The sequence below is a fragment of the Carassius auratus genome, chromosome 26, assembly GCF_003368295.1.
Source record: "Carassius auratus strain Wakin chromosome 26, ASM336829v1, whole genome shotgun sequence".
In the NCBI taxonomy this organism is placed as follows: domain Eukaryota; kingdom Metazoa; phylum Chordata; class Actinopteri; order Cypriniformes; family Cyprinidae; genus Carassius; species Carassius auratus.
The window spans coordinates 13536118-13548357 of record NC_039268.1 but is presented as its reverse complement, the minus strand read 5'-3'; the positions used below and the strand labels follow the sequence as shown (position 1 = coordinate 13548357).

General features: G+C 38.0%; 1 protein-coding gene across 1 annotated transcript in view; it reads left to right on the top strand.

Moving 5' to 3' along the window:
- Positions 1–8725, top strand: part of cckbra (cholecystokinin B receptor a) — a 36093-nt gene extending 27368 nt beyond the window's left edge. Inside the window, exons 5-6 of the mRNA XM_026204331.1 lie at positions 3792–4312; positions 4984–8725. Coding sequence (XP_026060116.1) covers positions 3792–4312; positions 4984–5076 — 614 coding nt within the window. The 3' untranslated portion in view covers positions 5077–8725. The remainder of the gene's footprint in view (positions 1–3791; positions 4313–4983) is intronic.
- The last annotated feature ends 3515 nt before the right edge of the window (positions 8726–12240 follow it).

Genomic DNA, 12240 nt, shown 5'->3' with positions numbered 1-12240 from the left:
GAGCGCGGGTAAACCGAAGGCTTTAATCAAGGGCAATCATGGAAAACTAAGGACATTATTAACTGTCTTTACATTTATTTTGAAAGATGAAGCTTGTTATTATTTAAAGGGGTGTTACATTTCCCAAAAGTCCTTGCGGTGTTTGGGCAATCACAATGCACTGGGTCAGCTGGTCAATAACAGCAGACTGCGCTTGTCGGAACGAGGGACTTTGTAGAAAATGACACGTTTGAGAGAGGCGGGGTATAGAGGATCTACAATAATGTACAGTATTTGAAAAATAATGTGTTTTTTGAACATTAAATCATGTCCACATATTCTGTTATACCTAGTACACAAAATAATGATCTTTAAAAAAAGCTTCATATGACCCCTTTAAACAACATACTGGTTATACAGGTTGTTATTTGCACTACTATGCAACTCTCTTATATTGGGTGCTTGCAGAGAGTTACAAAATACTTTCTATAAAAATGAGCGGATGCATCCTTCTTATGTTGTTGTGCTCTGCTGAACCCACTTTATGCCATCTGCATTCAACCACGCTGTGTCTTTGGACATTGCATTGATCTCATGCTCTAGGATTTCTAAGTTTAGTAAATCAGTAATAACAGTATCAAAATTTACTGTAAACTCTACTTTCAAGCGTCACTGCAAACCTGCAGCTCAGAAGTTTGTATATTTTATTTTTCTACGCAACGTTATTAAAACAACATACCGGTATATACAAAAATCTGTATGTTTATATATGTTTTTAGGGTCACACTTTGTTTTAAGTTTCTCACTAATTTTCACTATAAAAAAACTTTTTAAAACTTTTGCCTGAATAACCTACTAATTTGCTTCTTATTAATAGTAAGGTAGTTGTTAAGTTTAGTTATTGGGTAGGATAAGGGTTGTAGAATACTGTCATGCAGAATATATGCTTTATAAGTACTCATAAACAGCCAACATGTTATGCTAATATGCAATGATAAGAACTGGTCCCTATACTAAAGTGTTACCATTTTTTTGTAATAAATATACATGACATATACTTGTATGTCCAAAAATGTATTATGCATACATAAACATGCATGTATAGCTTAGATACACTCATCAACCACTTTATCACAGGACCTCCTTTGCCTTCAACTGTGTGCTGAAAAACATTCCTCAGAGATTTTGGTCATGTACTGTAGTTGCTGCAGATTTGTCAGTTGCACATCCAAGTTGCGACATTCCCGATCCACCCTATTGCAAAGGTGCTCAACTGGATTGAGATCTGGTGACTGTGGAGGCAAATTTTGTATAGCGAACTCAATGTCATTTTCAAGAAACCAGTTTGAGATTATTTGAGCTTTGTGACATGGCATATTATTCTGCTGTAAGTAGTGATAAAATGATGGGTACACTGTGGTCATAAAGGGAAGGACATGGCCAGCAACAATACTCAGGTAGGCTGTGGCATTTAAACAATGCTCAGATGGTACTGACTTGCCTGAACTGTTGATACAAAGCAAGGATGGATCCATTCTTTCATATTTTTTACACCACATTCTGAGCCTACCATCCAAATGTTGTAGCAGAAATCGAGACGCATCAGACCAGGCAACATGCATCCAGTCTTGTATTGTCCAATTTTAGTTAGACTTTGGCAATTGTAACTTCGGGTTCTTAGCCAGCAGGTGTGACACCCTGTGTAGTCTGTTTCTGTAGCCCATCTGCTTCGATGTTTTATGTGTTTAGAGATGCTCTTCTGCATACCTTAGTTGTAATAAATTACTGTTGCCTCAGTTCAAAGAAGTCTGGCCATTTTCCCATGATCTCTTGCCCAGAGAACTGCCGCTCACTGTATATTTTCTTTCTTTTGGACATTTCTCTGTAAAACCTAAAGATGGTTGTGTGTGAAGATCGTAGTACAGTAGATCAGCAGTTTCTGATATACTCAGTCCAGCCCACCTGGCACCAACAGCCATGCCAGAATCAAAGTCACTTAAAACGCCTTCCTTTCTCTTTGAGTCCTCTGCACAATCTAACTTTGTTGCATTAGCAACATTAGACATTAGAAACTGCTGGTTTCGTCTTGCCAGAGGAGAATGGCACACTATTTTGACACTATTTCCCTGTTTAATATTGTAAATTTGCTTTGACACAATATTTATTGTAAAAAGCACTATATAAATAACAGTGACTAGTGTAGCAACAATGAGTTGTACAGAATAATTAACTCAAATGATATATAGGGAATTTGAATAATTAATCAGGAATATGATTAATATTTATATCTCATATGACAGTTACAATAAATTGTATTGATTATGAAAAATAGCTCAATTGTCTATACCAATAACTAATTACAGGGCACTGTAACTTATTCATTAATATGTCAATATTCCATTCTTCATATCAATTATTGTGATATCTCTTACTGTAAATTACTGCAAATCAGATTGACCTATCAATTTTCAATAAAGTTATCACTTCTTATAATTCAAGGAAAAATATTCTCTGGCCATGAAAACATTATCCTATCCTTATGATAAATTTAGTTTCTAAATTTAAAGCTTGTAGCTAAAGATCAGACATCTCAGTGACGGGAGACAAGAATCATGAATTTATGGGTTTTAATAATTGACTAATAATACATCGAAACTACAAATCACACAGAGTAAATATGAGTACGACAATACAGACAGTAAACTGGGGGGGGGGGGGCGATCTGAGCGCGGCCCAAGGCCTCGCGGGAGCGACGAGGGTCGCACAGGAGAGCAGCGTGTCAGAGAACGAAGAACGAGAAGAAGAGAGAGGCGGACCTTGTTCGGTCGATTCTTATGGCTTGGGATGGTTCACGCCTCTTTTCGCGTGACCAACCAATGAACGTCAGCGATCTGAAGCGGAGGGAAAAGTTCCTTTGTCTCTGTGGAGACACCCACCCTAATGATTTAGGGATTGTCAGATTTCATCAGGGATATTCTAGCTTTCTAGCTTCTTTAGTTTGTAATTCCAGAATAATAAATTTTTCACTACTTTGCTTTAGATAAGTGGGTCTGTTAAAGCATGACGATTACAAGAACACCAAACAGTACATATATATAACTGATAGAAACACAAAGTTACATTCAAATGCAGAATTACACACATTTAAAGATTAACACACGCTAATAAATGGCAGATAGTCCCAATTTATATGGGAAACATCTCAAAGCACCAACAAAACAATACTATATACTTTTAGACTACGTCTGAGGTAATAGTTTAGGATACATTGAGAAAAAGGTACCAGTGACTTGGCTTCTCTCCTGTCCTATTGCCCCGTGGGGTCATAAAGTTTTATGAGCTGGAAAGGACTGGGGGTTACATTAACAAGACTATTTGAGAAAGAGTTAGAATGAAATCAAACATTTCCACTTATAAGTCAGCACTTTAACCATTTACCCAGGATTAACCATTTTTATGCAATACACAAACATTCAAAATACATATTAATAAGGACTTACAAAAGTAAGGAACTTTAAGAAAGGTTTCTTTTTGTGTGTGTGTGTGTTAAAGAATTTGGGGGGGGTTTCAGGTCTCCTTTGAGGCTCGCATGGGTATCGTAAAATACTTTAAGTCCAACCAGGCTGGCGCCAAGCCAGGCATTTAGTGCAAAAATGGTTTCATTTGTATGCCTGAATGAAATCATTTTTTATTTCTTATAGGTTTCATATATGTTTTTATTGCAACTAAACAGACATAACACAAATATGATTTTGCAACAAACAGGACCAATTGGCAGTACACCTTCATCTCTTAACTTAATTTATGTGCAGGTGTAAAGAATGGGTTGAATGGCGCACTGTCTTCTGGCCATGATGAGAGTGATGGATGTTATATCCAAGTCCCAAAGAAGCCCCCCGCTATGGAACTTTCTGCTCTGACCACCTCTGGCACCGTCAAGACAGACCGTCCACGGAGCAACACCTCAGAGGCAAAGCTCATTGCCAAAAAACGAGTGATCCGAATGCTGATCATTATAGTAGCTATGTTCTTCGTATGCTGGATGCCTCTATACTCTGCCAACACCTGGAAGGCTTTTGACCAAAAGTCAGCACAGCGCGCACTTTCTGGAGCTCCCATCTCCTTCATTCAGCTTCTATCCTATACCTCAGCCTGTGTCAACCCCATTATCTACTGCTTCATGAACACCCGTTTCCGGAAGGCACTCTTGGCCACATTTGGGTGTTGCAGGCGCCCATGCCACACACAGAGAAAGAGGAGGGAAGGTGATGACGAGATCACTGGAGTCACAGGGGCGTCCATATCAAAGTTCAGTTATACCACCGTTAGCACGGTAGGACCGTGTTAACATTAACATTGCAGGAGTCTACAATTTGATCCATGAGCTGTGTGCTTGTGTCATGTACTGAGTTCAGATCACCAGATGTGTTCTTCATTTTCATGGTGTCAGTATGCTTTGTTCAATGTGTCAGTGTTCATTTATATTTGGAAAAGAATACCTCATTTGTCTGGTCTTACTGCCCAAAGTTGGTGTGTAAGTGGTAAATGGTCTTTCTATAGTTGTGCAAATAGCATTATTGTGATACAATCAAAAGGTGTGGTGCACGGGACATGCAAAGATGTAGCTATATTTTTTATTGTATAAGACTTTTCAAGGATGATCTTATGCATGGGAAGTGTTCATAGAAATATTCTTGTATCTTTGATGTTATAGAGCCAAATATTGCATGTTGCATGTTCAAACAAAAGACTAATCTAGTAGATAGCAGTTTTTTCGGCTACAAAATGGTACATTTTCTTGTCTATTTTGAGTGTTGTGATGTATCGTCTGTTTTTGTTCTCTGTTTTGTTTTATGATGGGATCTTTGTCTTAATGAGCTTTGCTTAAATGGCACAACTGAGAGTCCTTCTATTGTTTATTCTGATAATAACAATATCAGATGGTTTTGTTGGAGACAATGTTTAATTTGGTCTCCTTCTTTTCTGATGCACATGTACTACAAGTTATCCTACATGAAGATGTATCAGGTGGGCAAGACAATTCAGTCGTCAACAGAATCAACAGTCTCTTGGAAATCTTCACCCCAGTTGAAGTGATGCCATGGTTAAAACTGCCAAGCTGCATGACAGGTTAGAATTGTAATGCCCTGGCACTGGAGATAATGATTTAAATGGAAAATAATAAACTGTAGAGGGAAGTTTGATGTGATTGCTTTGGAAGCACTAATGTTCTAATACACATTCTCACTAAAACACACACACACACACACACACAAAAAAACAACAACATTCGGTCTATCTCAAATTGCAATTGCTCTAATCGATTTCTTCCTTATTGCTGAAGCTGATGACACACCTGGGATATTCGGCTTCTTGCCTTGCCCCAACGAACCCTCACTGAATATATGAAAAGAGAGCTAAGCTCTTGTTTGTGCTGAAAATAATTTATTCAGTGGTTCATGCTAAACATGAAAGCTGGATCTGCACAACGAAACCAAGCGTTTAAAAATTCATCCTCAAAAGGATGGAGCGCACATGAGATGTTTGTGTGCTTATACTTGGTTCATCTTGTTATCCACTGGATTGTAAAAATGCATGAATGCCCATTTTTTATACAAGTACTGGCAGCAGGGTTATTACAGTTAACTACAAACTAAAACTGAAATGAAAACTATAACCCTTAAAAACATTTTTGTCACTTAAAGGGGCCCTATTATGCTTTTTCTATAATGTTGCTGTTTGAGCCTGAAAAAGATCTGCAGTTAAAAAGTTCAAAGTCCACTTCAAAAGAAGATATTTTATTTAACAAAAATTAAAACTACTTTTCAAAAACTACAGCAAATGACTCATTTGGACTACAACGCATCTTTTCCAGCATTTGTGATATCACAAATGTCAACGAATGGGACGAGACCTGGTTGAGATGCACTAGAGAAGGCAACAAGTATTATCACTATGTCAGAGACACACTAGCTTTCCCAAGGCAGATGAACTTAGAGTGGTTACAATCATCCGGATTTAAATTGCACTTAAATTGATTTGATTTTGATGCAATAATTACACTGAAGCTCACATGGGCTCACATGGGCCGATCCAGGCGCTGAGTGCTGCCAATCACAACACACACCAGCCCAGTTAACCAATCACAGCACATTTCGTGTTTCAGACACATTTTATGCTTTACACTTTACTAGAATTATGTAGAAAAGGAAAACTGTAAGGTTGCTAAACACCCTTTTATTTGAATTATCTGGATTCATCAGCATTAGAATGCAGGTCAGAACCAATTTACCTAAATGTGTTCCTTTATTTACCTACATACATATGAAAATGGCATGAAATTATTCATAAAAGAAGCCATCTCTCTCTCTCTATGTTACACCTTGCTTCCCACCTCCTCCATGAATTTGGGGGTCAGCATCAGAATTCACAGCTTCATAATTTGTTTACGTGCCCCCCAGAATATACAGTGAACAAATACTTCAGTGCTCACACATGCCTGCCCTTCTTACTGCTTTTATTTCTGTCTGCTTCTCTCTTTATTATCACTCCCTTCTTGCAATTTGTCATTTCATCGATCAGTTTTCCCTCTCTCCATTTCCTCTAAAGGACCACCTGGGTATGTGACAGACCTAGGCTATATCAAACTAGAGTCTTGGGGATAAACAGAAATGGTTATTTCTCACTCAGACACACAACCTGTCTGCTGAGCAGTTGCTGTCATTTCTCTTGGTGTCAGTGACATCTGCCAAAAGTGAGAGAACAGTTGAGTTGGTTCTTGCAGCTTTGTTTTGCTTGGGTACACGACAGATGACATAAGTCCGGCCATTCATTTCAAATCGCTGCAACAGAGGATATGGAACTTGTTTCCAAGACAACCATTCATATATTCAAAGGGGGTTTGATTTCGGACAGAACACAACAAAGTAAGAAATAGAAAATGATTGAAATGAAAGCCACCTGAATAAACAAATAACAGAAAAGCAAAGAATTACATGGAAATAGCTTTAGATAATCAAGCAAATAACAAAGACCTCCATTCAGAAATTCATCTCTTTTAAAGCTGGACGTAAAGTGCAGTGCAATCTAAATGCCACTTTTGATGTTTGGCTGGTTGGTTAAATAAGACGTCACACTTTCTGACCTTGTTCAGAATTTTCGAACATGCTTCTGCTGTCTTCTGTGGCAGATGTAAACGGACTGATAATTGTGCAGTGTGTCAAAGTTTGTCCGCTGTAGATTTTTCTTTATGAGTAATTATCCTTGGTTAGTTCCCTTCTGAAATATAGATACAGAAATGTGTGGCGTATGTCTTGGGAGTGCTTTGTGATCTGTGTAATTTAAGCAAAACATTGTGAGATTTTATATTAAATATATGTACTGTCTTTGGAGTTATGTTTGAACAGCTTTGTAAATACAATAGTTCTTCTATTCTATACTGAAATTCTATGATAAATCTCTAAATGTAAATATCATAATAGGGGAAAAAAATAAATCAGTACTTTTTTTTGTAATAGATACATGTTTCTAAATAAAGCACACTAACAGCCAAATGTACCAAACAGACAACAACTACAAAACAATAGAGTACACCCGAGATAAAAAGAAAACGGTACTGGTTTTCTGCAGCAGAGAGGATTGTGGGACTTTCAGTTCATTCCATTTGAAACACAATTAAGTGATAAGGAAACAGGTTGTTAAAATGCAGTGTATTGGCTAAAACATCCCAATACACCATGGCCACCATAGCCTTAAATGAGGGAGAGAAAATATAAGACTGTGTGTGTGTTTGAGTGTATGTGTGTGTGGGTGTGGGTGTGTGTGTGTGTGTGTGTGTGTGTGTTTGCATGAGAAAGCACTTTTGCATAACCATTGATTGTAAGGTTAGGCCATTTGTTTTTGTATTAATTTGTCCTTTTCAGTGGCCATTATCTAAATATAAATGTGATTTATACATTAATCAGTACTCAGTTCAGTGCTACTTTGTACTTTGTAAAAGTTATGTGATATTGTCTTTCAGGGTATTTTCCCCCATGTCTGTAAGTTCATTGTTTTTTGTTGATTTATGTTACTGTTTTTCCCATTTCTTACGTCTTTGAGAATGACAAATAGCATCAACAGCATCAACATTTTGTTTTGTATTTTAATTATTTGTGATTAGCTCTGAAGCAAACTATAATATATAGTGCTGTTTCTCAAAGATTAATACTTTGAAGTAATATTTTCTCACAGTGTTTCACTGTTTCATCTCCAGCTAGTTGCTGTTGTGATGAATGGATTTCAAAGGGCAAGTTTCTTGGCAGAGTTTTAAGTGGGTGTAGTACATGCTTTGTGTGTTGAATAAAAATTCAGTGTTTCTGAAATGTTTGGACTACATGAGGTATGAACAGAAATCAATTAAGTCAATGTGCCGTGTATATTTAATGACAGAGCCCATTTAGATTAGCTCTTGCCCGTGTCACAAATGAGTCAGTGATGAGACACTCATTTTTTGTTTAATTAAAAGAAGATTCCCTTGAAATGAAAACCATATTAAGTAGTTTTACATTATCTTTCTTAGGGGGAAAAAATAACTTTAGTAATACTGATAATTCATTGGTTATTAACCTTTGAAAACAAATTGTCTACAAAAACATGCAGACAAAAAGGTAGCACTTTATTTTACAGTCCTGTTCCTCATGTACATACTATGTACTTATTATAGTACTTACAATAACTATGTAATAACTAGGTACTAACCCTGAACCTACCCCTAAACCTAACCCTACCCCATGTAGTTACCTTGTATTACCAGAACTTTCTTAGATAAATACACTGTAAGTACACTTTAAGTACATGTTAGTACACGTACTGTAAAATAAAGTACAACCGTGTAAGTTGTAAAATGGCACTAGGGTTGTATTAAGGTTAAAGAAATGAATTATTAAATTTACTTGATGGTTATACCACTTCCCAATTGTCAAACTTTTATATTCAAGTTATTTAACTTCTCTTAAAAAATGATATAAAATGTTTTAAGATAAAAACCAATATGAATACAGAGAGTACATAAAAAAAAAGAAAAACAAAGAAAAAAGTATTGATTTTAATCCATTTGCCTCGCATGCATTTTCTTTCTTGAGACTGTATAGCTTATGACTTCTCTGGACCTTCTCAGAAGACTGTGGAAATCTTGAAAACCCCTGTATCCTGTATGTTCTGTTTAATATGATTATGCCTTCTTGTAGCTAAAGCTGTGAGAAACTCTATCAATGTCTGTTTAAAAGCCAGCTGATCTCATTATGTGTTTGATAAATTTATAATACCTGAGGCAGCCTGTTTCGCAATGTGTAAACGTCTTGCTGTGTTCTGGGTTTGTAGTTTGAGGCCAAGGCTAAAATAAAGCTTTCTCTGTGCTGCCATGGTAATCTGTCTTCTGTTATCATGTCTTTGAAACTCCCACTTCTTCCTCCTTCATCACAGAATGTTTGTTCAGCTACTTAGTTTGCAGGTAATGTCTCACAGAATCTGTTTCTCAGGGAAAGCCAGTGTTGTGACAGCACGGCTACTCAAAAGTGCTTGCATCTTTTTTTGTCTGCACAGCTTTGAGCTACAGGACAAGAGTGTGTGTATGTGCTGTGTGTGTGTTATGGGTAGACAGGAAAGTACAGAGAGTTTGATGGTGAGATGGTGTCAGTTTAAAATGGCTAAAGACGTTTTTAAATGACACAAAAGAATTGCAACTTTATAGTAATAATAATAATAACAATAATGCATTTTATATTTGCAGCCTGCAACAATAATTCCCAGTAATTAAATCCAAAGTAAAGTGACATTTGGGAATACAATTAACCTCTTTGGTGACTCCTTTATATCAGTGATCTCAAAACTCAAATCAATTTCTCACTTTCTCTAATCTCAGTAGGGCATGAAGGGCATAATTGTATTGCTTAACATTTAATATTGACTAGATGGATAACATAATATCCATGTATAATGTTCACATAATCCCTCATACTGAGCGGTTCGATTTCATCACACTTGTCACGTATGCCTAATACATAACATTAAATACACTTTTTTTTATAATGAACTGTCACTCAAAAAAAGCTTTCTGTACTTTCTATACCTTGATCTCATAAAGTGTGGTACCTCTGAGTCTATAAGAATTGGTTACAATCTAATTCCAAAAATTCCCATAGGCAAATATAATATATGCACATATATTGAATTTACATATATGAAATATATTGTCATGTGAAGTAAAAACATATATAACTGCAACAATTTAGGATATTAAAATGGCCTTTTAGGCCTTTTAGGACCATAATGGTCCATTTTTTGAAACTGAGATCTATATGAATAAATATATAATTGATATATTTATGGTAGCAAATTTACCGAATATCTTCATGGAACATGATCTTTACTTAATATCCTAATCAGGGTTTGATATTAACACCCGCTAAATGTGGGTAAAAATCAGCCGAGGCGGTTAATTATTAATATTACATATAATCAGTGTTGGGCAGTAGCGTCGCTACAAGCAGCGAAGCTACTAGTTTAACTACATTTCTCAGTAGCTTGGCCGTAGCTTCGCTACTTTCTGAATCAAATAGCTTTTCAGTAGCGAAGCTCTTTTTTGTATTCAAATATATTCAGTATATTAAGCATGCCCATGCAACAGGTGCATACACTTACTTGTGCGCACATTGTTAAATACATGTATTTTGATTGTTTTTGTTGCCAAATTGATAAGGAACACAAAAAAACTATTAAACTAAACAGTTACACCTGCCTATCTGTTTGACTGACAGTTTTAAGCACTGAGATAGCATTGACTTGTAATAAAACGTGTTCAACATAAAAATTTAATTTTAAAAGTAGCTTAGATGTAGCAAGCTACTGTTGATGTAGCTTAGCTTGCTACATTTCCCAGGGGGTAGCTTCAGTGTAGAGAAGCTTCATTTACTGTAGAGTAACTGGTAGCTTAGCTCACTACATTTTCCAAGTAGCTTGCCCAACACTGCATTTAATTTATTTATATTTATATTATTTATTTAATTAATTATATCCACCACAACCATATCACCCTGCAACCTAAGACTGGTTGCCAACTGAAGCTAAGCAGCACTGAGTCTGGTCAGTACCTGGATGGGAGACCTCCTGGGAAAACGTCTCTAGGTTAGGTATGTAACCCTAGTTCCTCGAGGGAACGAGACGCTGCGTCGAAACGCTTTGGGGAACGCGTTTAGCGTGAGCGACTCTGAATATGATATCTAATCTATCTTATAGAAGAGTGTGACGTCACGGGCGAGGTGACGTAAGCGACCAGGAAGCTATAAAGGCATGAGCCGCACAGCTGGCTTCAGCTTCGAGTACCAGCAAGCGCCGGCAGGGGTGCCGGGGGTATGACCTCGAGACGCAGCGTCTCGTTCCCTCGAGGAACTAGGGTTACATACGTAACCTATAGACGTTCCTCTTCCGGAACTCGAGCTGCGTCGAAACACTTTGGGGAACGAGTACCAACGCTGCCAGACTACCAAACCCCTGCCTAGTGTGTATCCGAAGAGCACAGCTTAGGACGAGGGGAATGAAGTGCCTGGAGTGACTGGCATGTCTAAGCCATAGAATCTTTCAAAAGTAGAAGGCGTGGAAACCCCGTAGCATTGCAGATGTCCAGCGTGGACGCACCTGCTAGAAAGGCCTTGGAGGCCGCCATACCCCATGTAGAGTGAGCCTTGGCTCCCGACAGCGGGGGACGACCAGAGGGCTCAGAGTGACGTTGATAGTCTCAACTATCCAACGACTAATAGTCTGCTTAGAAGCAGGGAAACCCCTCTTGGGGGGACCGCAGCATGCACGCAATTGGTCCATTTCTTCTCCACAGGGCAGCTCTGTGGGCGTATGCATCCAGTGCTCGAGCTGGACACACACTATTTAGCTTCTCTTGGTCGGGCTCCCGAAAGGGAGGAGGACAGAAGGCCTGCAGCACTACAGGTTGTGGTGTGATAGAGGGCACCTTAGGAACATATCCCCTCGAGGGTATATGAACACTTTGGTCATGCCAGGTGCAAAATCAAGATAGGTAGGGGCCACTGAGAGGGCCTGTAAATCTCCTACTCTCCTCAGAGAGGTAATGGCCAACAGAAAGGCAGTTTTAAGAGTCAGATGTCTATCTGAGATATCTTGAATCGGTTGAATGGAGATTTGTAAAGAGCCTCTAACACCACACCCAAGTCCCAGGGGGGAACACGGGACCGTACTGGAGGTCTCAGCCTC